This window comes from Sceloporus occidentalis, unplaced genomic scaffold, assembly GCF_023333645.1.
Source record: "Sceloporus occidentalis isolate IW3139 unplaced genomic scaffold, rSceOcc1.0.p SCAF_1, whole genome shotgun sequence".
Classification (NCBI taxonomy): Eukaryota; Metazoa; Chordata; class Lepidosauria; order Squamata; family Phrynosomatidae; genus Sceloporus; species Sceloporus occidentalis.
In genome coordinates this window covers 91,542,443-91,562,150 of record NW_028316981.1, presented here as the reverse complement: position 1 = coordinate 91,562,150, position 19,708 = coordinate 91,542,443, and the positions used below count along the sequence as shown (strand labels likewise).

At 40.2% G+C, this 19,708-nt stretch overlaps 1 protein-coding gene across 3 annotated transcripts in view; it reads left to right on the top strand.

The window, feature by feature from the left end:
- Positions 1 to 18,617, top strand: part of RUFY1 (RUN and FYVE domain containing 1) — a 39,345-nt gene extending 20,728 nt beyond the window's left edge. For 2 of the 3 annotated variants that reach the window (XM_089529158.1, XM_089529146.1), the window contains exons 9-18: positions 1,943 to 2,044; positions 3,507 to 3,623; positions 4,664 to 4,831; positions 8,730 to 8,827; positions 9,695 to 9,814; positions 10,704 to 10,833; positions 13,254 to 13,348; positions 14,197 to 14,245; positions 15,637 to 15,714; positions 17,877 to 18,617. In XM_089529158.1, the coding sequence (XP_089385284.1) occupies positions 1,943 to 2,044; positions 3,507 to 3,623; positions 4,664 to 4,831; positions 8,730 to 8,827; positions 9,695 to 9,814; positions 10,704 to 10,833; positions 13,254 to 13,348; positions 14,197 to 14,245; positions 15,637 to 15,714; positions 17,877 to 18,020 (1,101 nt within the window). In that variant the 3' untranslated portion in view covers positions 18,021 to 18,617. Of the gene's footprint in view, positions 1 to 1,942; positions 2,045 to 3,506; positions 3,624 to 4,663; positions 4,832 to 8,729; positions 8,828 to 9,694; positions 9,815 to 10,703; positions 10,834 to 13,253; positions 13,349 to 13,541; positions 13,714 to 14,196; positions 14,246 to 15,636; positions 15,715 to 17,876 lie in introns of those variants that run through there. The other variant, XR_016281680.1, reaches the window with a different exon arrangement.
- The last annotated feature ends 1,091 nt before the right edge of the window (positions 18,618 to 19,708 follow it).

Here is a 19,708-nt window from a genome sequence, read left to right as displayed (position 1 = left end):
AAAAAGAAATTTAACCCATTTACTGGAGAAGAGTGCTGAGAATATCGTGGATGGCCAAGAAGACAAACAAATGGATCCTTGAACAGATCAACCCTGAACCCTCTCTGGAAGCCAAGATGATTAAATTAAGGCTGTTGTACTTTGGCCAAATAATGAGAAGGAATTAATCATTAGAAAAGACAATGGTGCTAGGAAAGATAGAAGGCAGTAGAAAGAAAGGAAGACCACATGCCAAATAGACTCAAGGCCATGGGTCTGAGCCTGCATGATCTGAGCAGAGCAGTGGATGACAACAGATCATGGACATGTCTCATCCACAGAGTCACCATGAGTCAGGATCAACTCAAGGACAGTTAACAACAGTTGATCTATCTGGCACAGTATTGTCTGAACTCCCTGGGATTTCAGGAAGCAGACCTTACCATTAGTAAGTGGAAATTCAGGGATGAAACCTGGAACCTGTTGTGTGCAAAGCATGTGATTTGCCATTGAGGTGAGCAGCATGAGCTAAGAAAAATGTAACTAGTTCAGGATTGTAAGGGAATCTGTCTTTCAGGCTGCTTTTTTCTGAAAAGGATAGTGCTTTGATGTGAAACAAGCAACTTCCATCATCCCACAGGCTATGCTGGCTAGGGCTGATGGAAACTGCAGTCCAACTGTATCTGAAGAATCACATGATTCCTGCCCAGAAGGAAAAAGCAAATTAGGGATGGTTCCAGACACTCACCTCAGAATCCCCCCATTCTTCCCAAGGGTATGCTATGATCATGATCCACTTCCTCCAAGTTCTGTATAACACTTTTCCTTTTGTAAGTGTTATCTTTTTAACTTTTATGTTCAAGCCCTACAGCTGGCATAGTGACCAGCTGTTAGGTGTGGTCATCCTGAACAAATAACATGTTTATTAAATATAATTTAATATATTTCTGGAACTTTTTGTCAGGCTCCTGCTTGCAGCCCCCCTCTTCCAACAAAAGACTGTGCTTTGAAAGTAACAGCTTTATTGAAAAAAGTGATACATACAACAGAAGTGACTTTTTTGTGATGAATGAAAGTGTACATTTACATATGGTTTATATAACCCAAGAAAGCAAACCCACCCCATCAAGCAATAAAGCAAATTAATTGGATAACTATTTCCAGCACAGTGATGAATCTCCTCCCCAATGATGTAATGTCCTCCAGTCCGGGATCTTTGGCAAACTCTCAAAACAATTAAGTTCTCGCACAGCGTTATCTCCCCACTGCACCTGTGACCTTTAAGCACAAACCTTAAGCCACAACTAAACTAAGTAATATTAAACCTTAACAGCCTATATGTATAATTAAGCAGAACTATAAACCCCATCATCCCGCAACCCAACATATATAGTAGCATGTTAAAATATTATAGCAGCATATTAAAGTATAATGAACATATTAACATAACATCATATAAGCACTCTATGTTTTAGTTCCCCCTCCCATCACAGAGACCCGTCTCTAGTTCTTTGAAGACCAGGCCTGTGCTGACAGGGTAACTCCCACAACATTCCAACCTTAACAAGCAAGCACATATTCTAGCAGTCAGTCTACCTCTTTCTAGTACATTCTATTAACCCATTATAAAATCTAGCATTAACCCAACTACTAACTTACCCTAATAATATTCAAACCCCTAAACTTATAACCCCCATGACAGAAACCCCGAATGAATAAATGAATGAAGGGGATTTCTGACACTTTTACAGTTCACAACTGTAAACCAGCTAGTCTTAAAACAATACCTACACCCACTTTAAGCAGTCTTTGTAGTGAAGCAATAAAATACTTGTGTGCACCTGTCTTAGCAGCTGAAATTTGAGGTTTTGATTTTGTGCTATAATTGACAAATGCTTATATTCACTTCAATGGCACATGTTTTTTTTCACTCTTTTCTGTTCCCCTGCTTCCCATTTGCCAGTTGGCAGCCGCAACAGATCGGATCCAGGCGCTTCACAATGAACAGCGAGAGCTGAGGCAAGAAAATGAACTAATCCGTGAACGAAGTGAAAAGCACGTGGAGGTCAGGAATGCTACAGAGCAGATGTGCCCAGGGACTCCTTAGAAGCTCTGATTAGCTTGTTTTATTAATATAATTTTTTTCTTTCAAAAAAAAAGCCATTCTCAGAATAGCCATTCAGAAAGGTACAAATCTTATGCATAATGCAGCTGAGGAAGGCAGTGCATTCTGTATCATCAGTATGAAACTTCATGGATATGGTGCAAAACTTTTTGGGTATAGTGTGCTTATGCTAGAGAGAGAGGATTAGATTCAGCCTTACACTCAGCAGAATTAATGTGGTGCTGGGGAGCACAAGTAAAGCAATACTTTTCTCTGCTTTACCTTGGCCAGAGCCTCCCCAAGATATTTTGCTATTTGAAGCAGAGAAAGAAATGGTTCCCTTCATCCTAATTCAAGCTGCATATTGTCTAATGCCAGCCAAGTTATTTTGTCATGAGGCATAAAATCTGATAAGTAAAATAAGATAAGTATTGTATGTATACTGGTAGTAAACATACAATAACATGCTTTCACAACAGTCCAAATCAGTTGCCTAAGGTAGCTGCTTAGCCTAACAGTAGGGTTGGCTCTGCCCCAGGCAGCTGCCATCACTACTTTCCATGTTGATCTGACTGATTGACAGACCCTTCCAAACAGTTTGCAGAATGAATGGAAAAAATAGCCACCCTACACCCTTTCTTCAGTGCCCTTTACAATTGGAAGGAGCTCTTCCAAATCACAGAGGATTTAGATGCAACTGTTTTCCTTTTTAAAATATACATTAAAAAAATCAAATATCCAGTCCGCAGATACTGCCCTCAGTGCAGAGCACCTCCATATATACTGGGGTCTGATCTTGGGAAGGTTGCCTTTTTTTGGCCATGCTGATGGGGAGGGTTTTAGGAGCTGCAGTCCATGATCTGACAGGCTCACACATAGAGCAACATACCTCCCAACATTTCACAGATCCACAAACTGGATCACATCAGTTTTTAATGAGGAAGAACACATAAGATAGGAGAGGCTGAAACAGTTTGCTCTTGCCTGAGCTTCCTGGGAAGGACAAGATTCTGCTGTCTCCTTTCCTCTCCACTTCTTCACTTTTAACTCAATTTGCAGCAATTCAAGTAAGCTATAGAGAAAGGGGGAGATGGAGAGCAAAACTGGGAGCAGCTGAAAAAGTGGGAATGAAGATTAATTGGGACTGTTCCTGAAAAGTCAAACCAGTTGGAGGGCATAGAGCTGTTGCAGGACAAACATTCTCTGTTCACCTCAGTAAAAAAAAAATCTGTGCGCTAAACGGATTACAGAGAAAACATTGTTGCTGATAGTATTGATACATCCATCCATGTTTTTATTCATTTTTGTTTGGAGTGATGTCTGGGCTATAAAATAACTTCAAATTAGGCATAACTTGCCATGAAGGAACTTGTCCGCACCAATCTATTCTGAGGCAAATCTCACAAACCACTTTGTATCCTAGGTAACTAAAGAAGACACAAAAGTTGAACTGGAAACATACAAACAGTCACGCCAAGGCCTGGATGAAATGTATAGTGATGTGTGGAAGCAACTGAAAGAAGAAAAAAGAATCCGTATGGTGAGATGCTGTATTCTTATAGCCTAAAGTGAATAATTGTCTCTATATTGAGACTCAACTTCTGTTTCAAAGCTATAGTGCATAAGAACCATTAACTGACCATGGGCAGAGGAATAACAAAAGGTGTAGATCAGGTGGGGAAAGTTGTCTGTGGGTACATGTTCCCCCCAGGGCCTAAAAATTATGTGGCAAAAAATATTTTGAAAACAAATTTGCCCCCACTATGCCCCCATGGGAATGAGAGGGGGATTTTGCCACATTCTCCCCAGGCCAGGAGAGGCCCTATTTCCAGCTCATTTCCTATTGAAAAAAAGGCTTTCCTGAGCCCAAAACAGCCTTGTACTGAAATTACCCTCAATGTCCCCTGGGAGGTAGGGGGCATTTGGGGGAGATTTTTTTGTTCAAAGGGCAGTGTGGTCCCTAACTCTTGACAGTTGCTCTTCCCTTGTGTCATTTTGACTTTTCCATCATTGAAGTCAAAGTTTCAGGACAGGTTTAGCGACCCATTAATAAGAGTCATTATGATGGAACAACTTAGGGAGATTCATGTCCAAGTCCTGCTTGCCTATTTAACATACCTTGAGCTATTTACCCTTTTACAATCCATTCTAAACATAATACATCCCTTTCATGGTGATTGCTATTAAGTATGTCAAGCCCTCCCCAAAAATATGTAAAAAAAAAAATAGATTTTCTTGATGCTTTTGTAGCCCTATACTTCCATACAAATAACATCTGAACAATATTTCTTCTTCAGACATGCAACACTGGCAAGCAGGTTACACATAAACACTGGGGATTGTAGAGGTGGTGAGAAGTTATAAGTATTACAGAAGGTCCCCTAATTCTTATACATTGTTAAGTATTGTTAAGATGAAGCAGGGCCTCAGAAAGTCAAACAATACATGCTGAAGCAGCCATGTTAGAATTCCAGCCTTTGTTATGTTGCATGATCTGTGAATAAGCCATATAATTTTGCTTGTTTGTCCTAAAACGTAGCCAATGTTTTGTTCACGAAGTTTTACATTGGAATTTTTAAGGAGCTGGAGAAAGAGCTAGAACTACAAATTGGAATGAAAACAGAAATGGAAATTGCCATGAAACTGTTGGAGAAAGATACTCATGAGAAGCAAGATACTTTGGTTGCTCTTCGCCAGCAGCTAGAAGAAGTTAAAGCTATCAATTTGCAGATGTTTAATAAATCTCAGGTATGGCTGTTAAGTGAAAAGCTTTGTCTATTACAGTTTGAATATGCACAGTGCATTGGGATAATTAGTTAAATAGTCTTTAAAGCATCTTATTGATTAGGAGCCAAAGACAAATCACTTGCCCAGTCACTCACTGACTTAGTGGTGGTAGTACTGAAATTTTTTTCTAAGCATCTCCAGTTCAAGGACTAATTTGGAAATCATGTTCCCAGCTTGTGAACACATTCTTTATTAACAAATCACTTGTTCCTTTCTAAACTGTTGGCTTCAGCATTTAAACCAGGGTTCTCTCATCCAGAATTGAGAACTCTGGTTTCATGTCTGTTTACTAATCAGGTTATGAAGCTAGGATCATAGCAGCTGCCAGTTATCCATTTTGGACATAATGACAATTCTGGTTTAGACCTGAAGCTGGTATTTGGGGACTAGGGTCAAGGTGAGAAAGGAGTGTGCAGGCCTGATAATCATTCCTTATTTTGAAAACTTTGCCTTATGAAATCAGGAACACTGCATGAAAATCTGCCCCAGTATTAGTACAGTGGTGCTTTAACCATCTTTAATGCTCTGGGGATTTATCCTTGTATGAACTTCACCCTAATTACACTTGAAGTCAGTGTTGCCAACAAGCCTTGAAGATATTCCCCAGAATGCTACAGTTCCTACAGACAGATGCAACTTTAGTGCTAACTGAAATGTGCCAACAAATATGGGGGAAAAAGCAATGGCCAACAGATTGGAAACACTTGATATACATACCAATCCACAAAAAAGAAGATACAAAAGACTGCAGCAACAATAAGACAATAGCACTAATCTCACATGCAAGCAAAATAATGCTCAAAATTCGGCAGCATAGACTCCAAAAATACATGGAGAGAGAAATCCCAGACATGCAAGCAGGATTCAGAAAAGGAAGGAGCACTAGAGACCACATTGCAGACATGTGATGGCTAATGGAGCGCACCAAAGAATTCCAAAAAAGAATCAGCATGTGTTTTATAGACTACAGCAAAACATTGGAAAAGCTATGGAATGCACTCAAAGACATGGAGGTGCCAGTACATCTGATAGTCTTTATGAAGAATTTGTATCAAAGACAAGAGTCCACCATCAGAGCATAATTTGGGGAAACAGAGTGGTTCCCAATAGGCAAAGGGGTCAGGCAAGGCTGCATCTTATCTCCTTACTTGTTTAACTTGTATGCTGAAAACATCATAAGAAAAGCAGAATTAAAATAAGAAAAAGAAGGAGTTAAGATAGGAGGAAGCAACATTAACAAGCTAAGATATGCAGATGACATCATAATATTACAAAAATAATGATCACAGAAAAAATACACAAATTCAATCTAGACAACGAGGAAATTGTAATTGTTAAAGAATTCCCATATCTAGGATCAAACATGGACCAGAATGGAGACTGCAGTCAAGAAATAAGAAGACTAGAAATGGGAAGGGGCAGTTATGAAAGAACTGGAAATGTTACTGAAGAGCAAAGGCATACATCTGAGCATTAAAGTCAGAATCGTTCAGGCCATTGTATTCCCAATTACCATGTGCGGATGAGAGAGCTGAATAGTGAAGGAAGCAGACGGAAAGAAAATCAACTCATTTGAAATTACCAGCTTGGTAGATGAAGGGAATGCTGTGAATATAGTATATCTTGATTTCAGTAAGGCCTTTGACAAGGTTTCCCATGACATTCTTGCAAGCAAACTTGTAAAATGTGGGCTAAACAAGGTAACTGTTAAATGGATTTGTAATTGGTTCACTGGCCGAACCCAAAGGGTGCTCAAGAATAGCTTCTTTTCATCCTGGAGAGAAGTGACCAGTGGGATCCCACAGGGCTCTGTCCTGAGCCCAGTGCTATTCAACATCTTTATCAATTTGGATGACAGAATTGGGGACATACTTATCAAATTTGCAGATGACACCAAATTAGATGAGTAGCTAATACTCCAGATGACAGGATCAGGATTCAAAATGACCTGAATAGACTAGAAAGCTGGACCAAAGCTAACAAAATGAAATTCAACACAGAAAAATGAAATGCACAGATATAGAATGGGGGACACCTGGCTGAACGAGACTACATGTGAAAGGAATCTAGGAGTCCAAGTAGAACACAAGTTAATAATAATAATATTTATTACTTATACCCCTGCTCTTCAGCCAAAAGGCTACCAGAGCAGCTTACAAATTGTTAATTGGACATTTTCCTGCCCTCAGGCTTACAGTCTAAAGAGACAAGACACAAAAGGAGAAGGGAATGGCAGTGGGGAAGGGGAAAAGTCCAGTAGATCTTCTCTCCCTCTGATGCCTGGACCAGGGCAGATGGACTGGAGGGAGGGCCTTTCTTCTTACTCTGATTAGGCCCAATTAGGGAAGGCATTGGGACTACCTCCTTTCTCCCTCAGAGGCCAGGATGGAGTCAGATGCCTTCTGGGAGGGCTCAGTTTCTTTAGGGAAAGCCTGTTGGCAACACGAGTCAACAGTGTGATGCGGCAGCTAAAAAGGCCAATGCGATTTTAGGCTGCATCAATAAAAGTATAGTGTCTAGATCAAGAGAAGTAATAGTGCCACTGTATTCTGCTTTGGTCAGGCCTCACCTGGAATATTGTGTCTAGTTTTGGGCACCACAATTTTAAAAGGACATTGAGAAACTGGAGCGTGTCCAAAGGAGGGTGACTAAAATGGTGAAGGGTCTGGAAACCATGCCCTGTGAGGAACAACTTAGGGAGCTGGGGATGTTTAGCCTGAAGAAGAGAAGGCTAAGAGGTAATACGATAGCTCTGTTTAAATGTTTGCAGGGATGTCATGTTGAGGAGGGAGCAAGCTTGTTTTCTGCTGCTCCAGAGACTAGGACCCGGAACAATGGATGCAAGCTACAGGAAAAGAGATTGCACCTTGACATTAGGAGGAATTTCCTGACAGTAAGGGCTGTTCCACAGTGGAACACACTTCCATGGAGTGTAGTGAGTCTCCTTCCTTGGAGGTCTTTAAACAGAAGCTGGATGGCCATCAGTCGGTTATGCTTTGATTGAATGTTCCTGCATGACAGGGGTTAGACTGGATGGCCCTTGTGGTCTTTTCCAACTCTATGATTCTATGAAATGTGGTGCTTGCTGGAGAAGAGTACTTAGGATACCATGGACAGCCAAGAAGACCAAAAAAAAAAAAAATGAGTTCTTGGAACAGATCAGATCTGGACTTCCTAGGAAGCGAAGATGATTAAGTTGAGACTATTGTACTTTGGCCACATAATGAGAAGGCACAGATCACTAGAAAAAACAATAATGCTAGGAAAGGTAGATGGTAGAAGAAAGAGAGGAAGACCACAAACCAGATGGATAGACTCAATCAGTGGGGTTATGAGCAAGGGCTTGCAGGGTCTGGGCAGGGGAGTGGAGGATAGGGATTCTTGGAGATGTCTCATCCATGGGATCACCATAAGTTGGAACCGACCCGAGGGCAGCTAACAACAACAAACTGCAACTTCCCTTTTCATGAGGTATTTGGAGATTGGATGGGACTAGTTACCATACGAGATTTCTTTTTGCTTAATTGGTATTAATTTTTAAGATGCTGTTAACTTATCAACTTGGCTGAGACTATATTTACTGTCTTGCTCCTAGTTTCTAATTTTGCTCTCTTGTGAATCTCACAGCTAAACCTTGGTGACTCTTGCCACCAGATTATCTGTTCTAAAATTTCAATAGTGGAACAACTTTATAGTTTTATCTTTTGAGGGTAAAAATGTTGTGCTGTAAAAATAAAGAACTGTCTTTCTGACATGTTTTGTTATTATGTTAATCAAACATGGCCCTTGGGTAGTTTTGTTTTTGAAACTTTAAGGAATTATTAATTTGACATGCGGTGTTTGAATTCTTTCTCTCCAGAATACAGAGACTACTCTGCAACAGAAAAAAGAAGCAATATCATCCTTTGAAGGCAAAACAGATCAAATGATATCTTCTATGAAACAAATGGAGGACAGGTAATTTCTTCTATAGCCCTGATCCAACTTGTGATCTTCCACAAGTTCTGTATTCTGGCTGGAACACTAGTTCCACAGTGTTCCAACATTCAAAAATCCAAATCAGTTTTCCAACTAGAAGTTGCTTTTAGTGAAAGCACAGCTGCCTCTCTGAGACATTCCCCTTATTCCTTTTGTCTCTCTGTGATTCCTCTTTACACTTACTCCTAGCCTTCTCCACACAAAACACTGAGATATCCATAGTCCAATGTTCAAACCTCTATATCACTCTGGTGCAAGAAGAAACCTGAAGAGAAAAAAAAAGAATTAATTGTGGGGTATGGGATGTCATGAGCTGGGACAAGAAACTCTGAATTTGGAAAAGAGAGAAAGCATTAAGGCTGGGCTTTAAAACATATATATTATTCTATTTCTATACCACCTTTCCACCTTAGCATAGAATATATATGAAAGCAGAGTTCTTTCAAGCCCTTAATTGTCCCTTTGGGAGCTGATGGCACCAATTCCTTTCCTGGTTGTCTTCTGTATTCTTGCTGCAAACACAGGCCTTCAGTGGTCCTGGACAAGGCTGCTTCAGCAGTTCTCACAAGCTATTGGTATAGCCTTCAGAAGCTAATGGCACACACTACTGGGCCTGGGTTTTTGAGAGTAGTGGGCAAGGACTAATATGAACAGAACAGATACTGTATTAGATTATATTCATAGGTCAGCTAATGAGCAGAGTGTGGAGAAGGATAACCTTATAGCACTGATCTACAATGTGACAAGATGGTGATGTACAACATGGGTCTGTTCAGAGGTGATAGTTTTGGTGAGACATTAAACTCAGTATAATTGTGCAATGTGACCAGTGTTTGTGTGTTTCAGATTGCAGCATGCAGAAAAGGCCAGAAGGAATGCAGAAGAGAAAAGTGTCAAACTGAAACGAGAACTGGGTGGCAGAATTGAGACCCTGAAACAACAACTAACCCAGCTGGATAACAAGTGGTACTACTGACTACGTGTTATTTGAATCTCCTATGTCTTCTGTCTTTACCTGTGGCTTTTACTTCTTTTAATAAAACCCATATATCTTCGAACTAAAAACATATGATACCTCACCTTTGTGATACCTCATAAAATCAGTCAACCTCTAAGAAAACAATTCAAACTGCCTGAACAGAGGGAAGTCCCTTGTGCTGGCAGAGAGCTCCATGGGGGAGTAGATGTAATACTCAAAGAAAACTCTGTGGGTATAGATCTTTTGCCCCAAATGTGTCATTCAGGTGACAGGCAGCCTTGGCTCTTTTTCCATTTTTCCTGTTCCATTTTATATATTAGTGGAAACAGGCACTTTTCCGCAAGTCCTTTAACGTGTATTTTCCTGGTCAGCTACAAAATTTAACCCAATTCTTGCCCTACAAAGGTTGCCAGTTGATTATGCCTATAGTAAAAAGTGGACCAGGCTTAATTTGCTGTGACTTAATTAGCCATGATCTAAAGGTCTACACAGTTGATTCTCTACAGACATAGGGAAGCTTTGAGGTTTGTGTCTTCTCAACAGCAGCACACCTCACTCCATATAGCCATGTGTAAATCCCTTGAAACTAACGGGAAATACAAAAGTCATTATGATAGGATGTGCAAATATCCTATTCAGAGTAAAAAAAACAAAAACAAAACAATCTGACTAGCCAAGCTCCTGAACATGCCTAAAGGAAGCTTTCTATATTCCAGATGCTGTTTTACACAGAAATACAAAATCCTCCTTTGGTGACCTCAGGAAAAAAGCAATCTACCTATCCTTCATTTTTTTATTCCAGAATTTCCCCAAAGGTAAATTCTTTTCAGAAACAACCTTTCTCTCTGACATCGGGCTTTGTTGTTGTTTTAATAGTTCAACTCTTGAGAAAGAATTAAAATCTGAGAAAGAGCAGCGACAGAATCTGCAACAAGAGCTACATCAAGAGAAAGATACCACTACTTTGCTAAAAACAGAACTACAGCAAGTTGAAGGTTTGAAAAAAGTAAGTGATCTGGGAAACCTAGTTTTATATAGCATATAAAGGTAGGCAAAAACCTGTTAACCCTAGAGACACTGTTATAATGGTTTGGGAAAATTTAATAGCTAGTGATGAACTATCAATAATAGCAGATCTCTTTCTTTGAATTATAAATGTATTCTTGGTGGGATCCAACTAGTTACTAGTATTCCTTTCAGATGGCATGTTTCTATTAGTGTAGTACATGAGGGAGCCATTTCTCCTCTCTCCCAGTTCTGCACTCGAGCATGGGGACCCATGAGGTAAGGGAGACTTTTTCTTTCCCGATTATGCTGGCTGGAACCCTTCCACCATCAGAAGGATGCCAGTTGGATTCCAGTCACTGTAGTTGCTTTGACATTTTATCTAAGTGCTTGTTTTTTTTATTAAAAAAAAACACCAACAACGCCTAGTTGCTGAATTCAATATCAAAGTCCATGTCTGCCTTGGATGCATTAACATGAGATGAAAGGAACAGCAAAGGATCAGGAACCTCAGCCTGTAAACAGCCAAATTTGGGCAAGGAGGGGTGGGGGTAAGAGTCTACAAGAGATACCAAACATGCAAAGTCAAAGTTCAGATATGTTGACTATACACAGTGCATCCCATCTGTTATAGAACTTTAAAATGGAGGCAGCCTCCTTACATATAATGAATGAATGAATTTAAACAAGCATGGTATTTTCCATTATTGTTTGTTCGAGATGCATAAATCTTAGGCATTAATAAAATTACTGATAGAGTTGGTGGCCTCTAGTAAAACAGATGTAGTTGTTTTCAGATTCTCATCTTGCTCCCCTTTCTTGTCCCAAGCATTTCTTGCAGTTCCACTAATTCTAAGAGACTGGGGAGGAGGGGCAGTGGAGAGAAGAAGGTGATAAGTCTAGAGTAGAGTGTGCAGATGTCAGAGTCTGGGGGAGGTACATTGGCCGCCAAGATACATTGAAACTTTGGAGAGACACTATAGCTTCCCAAATCCCATTTTCACCAAGTTTTAGGCCTAGAAGAGAATCCTTTTCTTACAGCAGGAAAGGATCCAAAAGTCATTTCCTGCTTACTATCTGTTTTTAACTCTCCTGGTTCTAAAACAGCATGGGGGAGAGCCCAAATTGCTCCCCGTGTTTCCAAGAGGGCATTTGGAGGCCCCCCCAAAATCAGCAAACAATTTTGTGACACCTGGAGAGCTAAAAAAAATGTCCTGGCAACACATGACACTCAGGAGCTGCAACTTGCCCACCTATGGCCTAGATGTGAGACACATTGGGCTTTTTGTGGGGAAAGGTGGAATGTAAATGAAATAAAATAAATTAAGTATTATGTTATGTTACATTACCTTATGTGGATTAGGTCCCACATGATGCTGGTGCACATCATGGAACATTCTCCCCTTGTGTTCGTAGGAACCATCCCAAAAATAGCTCCAGAATATCTACCAGCCCTCTACAGTGAGTTTTTGGGGTACATGGGGAATTCAAGTACAAAGAGGAGATTATCCTTCGCTTACTTGGATTCCCCAATTGTATGCATGGGCCTCTAACACTGGATATGTACGGTACAATGTAATTATATCATGTACTTGCCAAATTGCCCAAAAAAAGGGGGGGACCAGAGAGCTATTTCTAGAATATGGGCATAGAAGAAAAGGGGTTGAAAGGATGAACAAAGGAATAGATGGAACAGAGCACGATTGGGCATGTTTGACCCTCTAGATATCTTGCACTATGGTTTCCACAATTCCTCTGGACCAGGTGTGTTGACTGAAGCTTCTGGGGAATGAACTTCAAAACCTCTGGAGGCCTCTGTTCATGCCAGACTTTTCCATGAAATTGAGCAAGCTTCAATTTACACTGTAATAATAAATGAGAACTGTACCCATTTGGGGAATGCTCAGGGGCTTTGCAGTTGGAAAGTCCAGGGCTCAAACCCTGACATATCCTGTTGAAATGAGAAAATCTGAGCCTGAGGCTTTGTACATTCAGATAAACAAGACTAAGCTGCATGGAACATATAACATTGATCCCTGTGCTGTAACATCTATTCCTGTGTTAGAAAGGATGTTGTCTCATGACACACTTTTCAGTCTGGATGTAGCTGATGGTTGTCAATATCATTATAGACTAAAGCAGGGTTGGCCAAGGACAGTCCATCTGGAGGGCCCAGTCACCCACCCCTGTTCTAATAGTAGAAGCCATGTTAGCCTCTGCCTTTGATTAATACTGCAAAATCTCTTCCTGGTGTTTATTGGCTTTACAACAAAATTATATGCACCTGTTAATGTAGGTATTTCTATCACCACCTTTGTCAAGTTTTTATAAGGTCAGTCCAAGATAGGAAAAAAGATAAGCGGAGGAAGAACTGTAAAAAATATATAGCATTTCATGTATGTGTGTGCATGTGTTTTATAGGAACTGAGAAAACTGCAAGAAGAAAAGCATCAGTTAGAAAAGACCTGTGAAGATCAGGAACAGGCCCTTCAAGAAATGGGGCTTCATCTTAGCCAGTAAGCATGTTCAGCTCATTCCTAAACCATGATTAGGGTAATAATTAGGGCAACTCAGATGTCTCCCTATATATGCAAGCTTTTGACATCTCCAGATCTCTTCATCAGGCAAGATGACATTTACCCAAGGATGTGCATGATTTACCTAAGAACAGAGGCAGTTTAAAGTAACAGCTGGATTTTCTATTTTCAGGAATGGGGAAATCAACCACTGTTTATTTCAACATCTCAGTAGCTCCAGATGAAACCTGAAACCATTGAGTTGCCCAATTTGAATGGCTGCAACCAGTTTCCACATACCTTACTTGTTCTTTGTAACATCTTGCCTGAAGAAGCAGTCTGGATATCTCGAAAGCCTGCACATGGTGACTTAACATAGTAAAAATGTTTCCTTTAAATGGATTTTCTTTTCTTTTCTTTTTTTCTTTTTTTTTTTTTTTTTTTTTTTTTTTTTTTTTTTTTTTTTGCATATACTCAAGACAGTTGTAAACAGAGAAAGAACTAGCAGATGGAACTGATATCCAAGTATACAATGAAAATTACTAACCACTTGATCCTTGCCTGTCCTGAACATACAAAGAGTTATGAGTTGTTCCTCACACCAGATTAAAAAAGGAATTATTGATTAAGAATAGTCTGGGTTGAATGGTTTTGTGATGTTTTAGCCTCATCTCACTTGCTCACCTATTCTCCACCTGCAGTATAGGGATGGCATTAACCATGTGTGGCAGGACATACTTGTAAGGGTCACAAGACAATATAACATGCGTGTTTAAATGTAACATTAGTGTTTAAATGTAACATGTAACATTTACTGTGTTACTAAATGCAAAATATTTCCCCCTTAGATCCAAGCTTAAGATGGAAGATATTAAAGAAGTAAACAAAGCATTAAAGGTATTCCAGTTTTAACAATCTACTATAAGGATGGATAATTGCAACCCATAGGCCACATGGGGCTCTTTTAAACTCCACACCAGTACTTCCAATTCCGCCCCCCCCCCCCCCATTTAAAAAAATTGCAAAATTTTCAGGCAAATTTTATTGATTGAGTGATTTTTGTTTACGGTACTCATACCCCACCCTTCAGCCCTAAAGGCTCTCAGAGCAGCTTACAACTACTATTATTTTTAATTAGACAGTTCCAGAAAACCTCTCAACATATAAAAAAAACAGAAAAATAACAGGCCTTGCCCCCACACAAACACTGCTACACCAAATACCCTTGAAGTCCCTCTCAAAATTATAGGAAGTTATGTGACATCACTTCCTGTCACCATTTAGAGCAGGACTGCACAGGAAATTTGGGCTTACTTTACAGAGGTCGCCCACAGGGAAGAAACTGACCAGTGACCACCATGCAGTTACCTACCCTTGGTCAAGCAAAAGGGCTGGTCTCGGGGTGGAGTGGGGCATGGCGACTGCACACCGCACATCCCAACTCAGCCCCCAAGCCGCCGTCATGCCATATGGCTGACTAGATAGCAGGTGGCATGGGAATGCTTCTGCGGTGCAGCATTTATACATGCTGCATTGAAGAAATAGTAAAAAATCACCACCACCACTGCAGCAAAGGCAGCTTTTTGCCAGCTGAAAAAGGAGCGGCTGTAACAGGGCCGCAGTGTGCAGTTGCCTTGACCCTGCGTACAGCACTTAGAGGGGCAGCGTTAAGCCTTACGCCATCTGTTTTCTTTAAGAAACAATTCACCTGGGGTGTTGTTGGTACTGTTGTTACGTGACTTCAGGTTGACTCCAATTTATAATAACCATATCATAGGGTTTTCTGGTAAGATTTATTTAGCAGTTTTGCCTTCCTGTGGCTGAGAGAGTGTAACATGCCCAATGTCACCCTGTGGCTGAGCAGGGATTTAAACTCTGGTCTCCAGAGTCCTTGTTCAGCCACTGCACCACACTAGCTATAACCTCTGGGGTGCAGCACCATCAAAAGTATTTCAAATACATTAGGATACTTAGATCTTTTCTGTTCTCTAAGCATGGCATTCTTTTTGCTAAATGATCATTGGCAGTTATGTGACTAAAATTACAATTCTACCCATGTTACCCTAGAGGCAAATCCCACTTACTTCTAGGTCAGTGTGAAAACAGTTGCAGCCTCAGATTAGTTCCCCAAACCTGTTGGTGGGATAGATATACCTGCAACTGTTCCTGCTAGTGGTTTGGCTTTGTGGGTGAGTAGGATGGGGGGATTGCCAAAGGAACTTTCAGCAATTCTAAACTGTTCAGTGCTCAATACTGGAATAGTAATTTTTATTTTGTTTCAATATTAGGGCCACACCTGGCTTAAAGATGATGAGGCAACCCACTGTAAACAATGTGAGAAAGAATTTTCCATCTCAAGAAGAAAGGTAATGCCAATAACAATGTTCCATTGTTAAAGAACAGTGTCAGGGTAGGACAGTCTGTGAAGCCTGGGTTCTCTTGATAAAATAGCAACAAGAAATAGGAATGAAAGCACACTGAAGTACATTTGGAGCCCAAAGCAGACATTCTGTGGTTTTTAGTGGGCAGCATCTCAATTTAGTTGTAAAATATGCTGCAGGGGTGGATAAGTATTTCACACCAGGTCTTCATCTGAAGCTGAAAGAGCTAAGACTAGACATTGTGTGTGCCTTTAGGGACAGCATGTCAGAACCAGTCTCCATACTTGTAAATTGTAGAAGGCAGCAGAACCCAACAGGCCTCCAAAAACTGTCTTCATGCACAGGAGCTCTCTTTGGCAGACAAGTTATAAATTTGTGTAATTCCCAGTGTTTTCACTAAGCAAAGAGACCAGCAACATTATATTAGATACTATTTGTAATGTATTTCCCCTGCATAGTCTCTATCATAGAAAACACAGGCCATAAATTGAGCATTTAATCTACAGTGCACTCGCATCATACACAGGCGTGCTTTACGCTGCTTTCAATGGTACATCCCATAGGGACTAATGGGGTGTATGCCCATGGCGCGCACGCGCCGCACTACCATATGCATGTGCCCCATTCATTTAAATGGGGCTTGAGCATACGCGGAATTTGCTTTACGCGGGGGAGTCCGGAACGGATCCCCCATGTAAAGCAAGGGCGCACTGTATTTGATTAATCATGCACTATTATTTCCAGCACAGTATGAGACCTTTCTACTTCTTTGTTCCTTATAAAGATTTAGTAACATATAAGGAGTTGGTAAAAAGAAGTTTCTAGTAATTTTCTTGAATTCTTGTTCTTTTAATATTAGTGGGTCTTCCATTCAACTGTTTTCCCTTGGTGTGGAAGCATTACTTAAAAATCTCAGCTTTACTGATCTTTCAGTTAGGCAAAATTAAAAGTTGGCTATGGCCTGTTACTGACTGCCAAAATAAAGCTGCTTCGGGTCTCTTTGGAGGTATGCTATCTAAATGATGTATGGGTCCTAAGAGTCCGGAGGTTGCGCCAAAGCCACACTCCATTCCTAAGCACTGGAGTGCAGCTTTGGTGCAGCTTCCGGATTCTTAGGATGCATGCATCATTTAAACAGTATACCTCCAAAGAGACCCAAAGCAGCTTTATTTTGGCAGTCTGTAACCAGCCTATATTAACCAAAGAAACATGCTACCATCTATGGTACAATACTTTCTTCCACAACTCTGAGGTCACATAATGTTGTGTGAGCTATTAAGCTCTCCAGAACTCATAATCAGGTGAAAGGATAAAGCAAAACATTTTTTAAAAGGGGGCAGGATGTATCAGTTCACATCATGTGATCTTAAAATAAAGCGTAGGACACTGGGGACATTGGAGGTCTGTGAAAGTCTGGCCAGGATGGCAAATGATGGGTATACAGGGAGCTTTTGCAACATCCTCTGCAGCTAATCCAATGGCCTGGAGAAGAACTATAGCCAGAATCTGTTAGTTGCCATTGCACAAGGAAGCACTGCATACCACCTTGTATGTGTGTGCCTTCTAGTCATCTGTTGACTTGTAATGACCACATGAATTTCACAGGGTTTTCTTAGGCAAAGAATACTCAACAGTGATTTTACTTGTTCCTTCCTCTGAAATATAGCCTACAGTGTGCAGTATTCATTGAGTCTCCTTCAGTAACAGCAGAAAAAGAATTCAAAGATATAGCCATGTTAGTCTGTAGAATCAGTATGTTGAGAGATCTTGTAGCACCTTTGAGATTAGCTGAAAGAAATCGGCAGCATGATCTTTCATAGACATCAATGCATCTGAGGAAGTAGACTGAGGTTTACGAAAGCTCATGCTGCCAATTTCTTTCAGTTAGTCCCAAAGGTGCTACAAGATCTCTCTAAGTAGAAAAAGAACTTACATGTTTAATACTTCTGGCTATGCATATATTAAATCCACCACAAGACATCTGATCAAATTAGGTACAGTTCACATATATAGGAACCTTCCATGACTGATTGACCAGTTTTGAGAATACAGTTTGAATTCCAGGTTTCAGAGCTGTCTTCATTCTTAGGTGAAAAGCATGGATTCCTTTGTGATAGTAAAAGTTGGAATAATGTCTGTTTTTACAGCACCACTGTCGAAACTGTGGACACATCTTTTGCAACACATGTTCCAGCAATGAGCTTGCACTTCCATCCTATCCAAAGCCTGTACGAGTTTGTGATACCTGCCACACTTTATTGCTTCAGAGGTGTTCATCAAATTCTTCATAAACTAAGCTTGTTTTAGAACAACCATGTTTAACAAGAGAATAAACTAACAGTTCTTTCATGGAATTGAAGCTGCACCTTTCTTCATCACACATTTCTTATGGTAATTTGCCATGTTGGAATGGGAGAAATAAACTTTATAATAATGGGGCTTACAGAAATTATGGAAGCTGAATATTTTGCATAGCTTAAGTGCCAGAAAATGTTAAAACATAAAAAGGTCTCAATGTGCTGCAACTCTTGAAATGTGCAGTCATATTTCTTTTGTCTATAGATTACAAAAAAAAATTCTATTGTTTGTATTTAACTTTGTACTTGATATTTGTACATCTGATCTCTAAAATAAATTACTTTTCTGAACACTTTAGTCCTATGGATCTACTACTCTGACAATTCCAATTGAAAAATTCCCTCTAGATTTCTATGTAGTCCAAGCTGAAAATGTCAGCTTCTTAAAAGGTGTCCCCATGGAAGAATTTTTTAAAAGCAATGTATAAAATGAATGTGCCTTCACTATACTTCAAAAGTAAATATAGATTCATGTTTCTAAAGCACCTATAAAATAGTGATAATGCAATAAAGACTTAAAATTGAATTAAACGTCCTTGCCTTCATTTTCATTTTAAAAAATTAACCATTTCTTTCACAGGTAAAACACAGGGCATGGGCAGCAGGCTCATACCACTTCCTTCCAAGTTTTACACAGTGAGTGCCATAAGTGTCCTGGAACCATTGTTCAACATATTACTTAGGTGACACCAAATTAGGGGGATGGGGAGTTGGTATCCTTGAGAACAGGATCAGAATTGGGGATTCTGCCTGACTTGCTTGGCATGAGGGATAAACCCATGAGCTGTGAAGTGCTCCTTCAGTCTCTCAGAGAATGGCCTTAATTGATTGGAGCGCTGGGCTAAAACTAACCATGAGTATCAGCAAGGGCAAATGTAAGGGATCACACTTAGGCAGGAAAAATGAAATACAGATATAGGATAGGCAACATATTGTTTGGCAACAGTCCATGAGAAGGATTTAGGGGTTATATTTTATGTGACTCAACAATGCAATGTGGCTGTCAGAAATGCCAATTTTGGCATCTATCAGCAGCAGTAGTGTCCAGATCAAGGGATGCAACAGTACCACTCTACTCAGCTTTAGTCAGACTTCACCTGGAGTAGTGTGCAAGTCCTATGAAGAATGATGTAGGAAACTGGGAATGTTTAGCCTGAAGACTGAGAGGTGGTATAATAGCCATTTTTAACTATTTGAAGGAATCTCATGTTGAAGATTGAGCAAGCATATTTTCAGCTGCTCCAGAGACAAGGACATGAACCAATAGATTCAGATTACAAGAAAGGAGATGCACCTAAACATTAGAACTTCCTGACAACGTGGCTTGTTCCACAGTGGAATAGACTGGTGAATCCTCCTTTGGAGTTCAAAAGAGGACTTTGGCAATATCTCCAAGAGGTTGTGGACTAGATGATCCTTGTGGTCCCTTTCCAACCTGTGATTATGTGGCACCATGTTTTGAGTAAAACAGTATATAAGTTGGATGTCTGATGGTATAGAATTGCCCTGATAAGATCCTAACGCCTTTTCGTTTTCCCTTGTGATTAGTGTTTTTCTTTTGTGCTTCCTGTACAGCAAGCATGAAGAATCTCAGGACTAAAACTGGCATGGAAAAGGGAAAC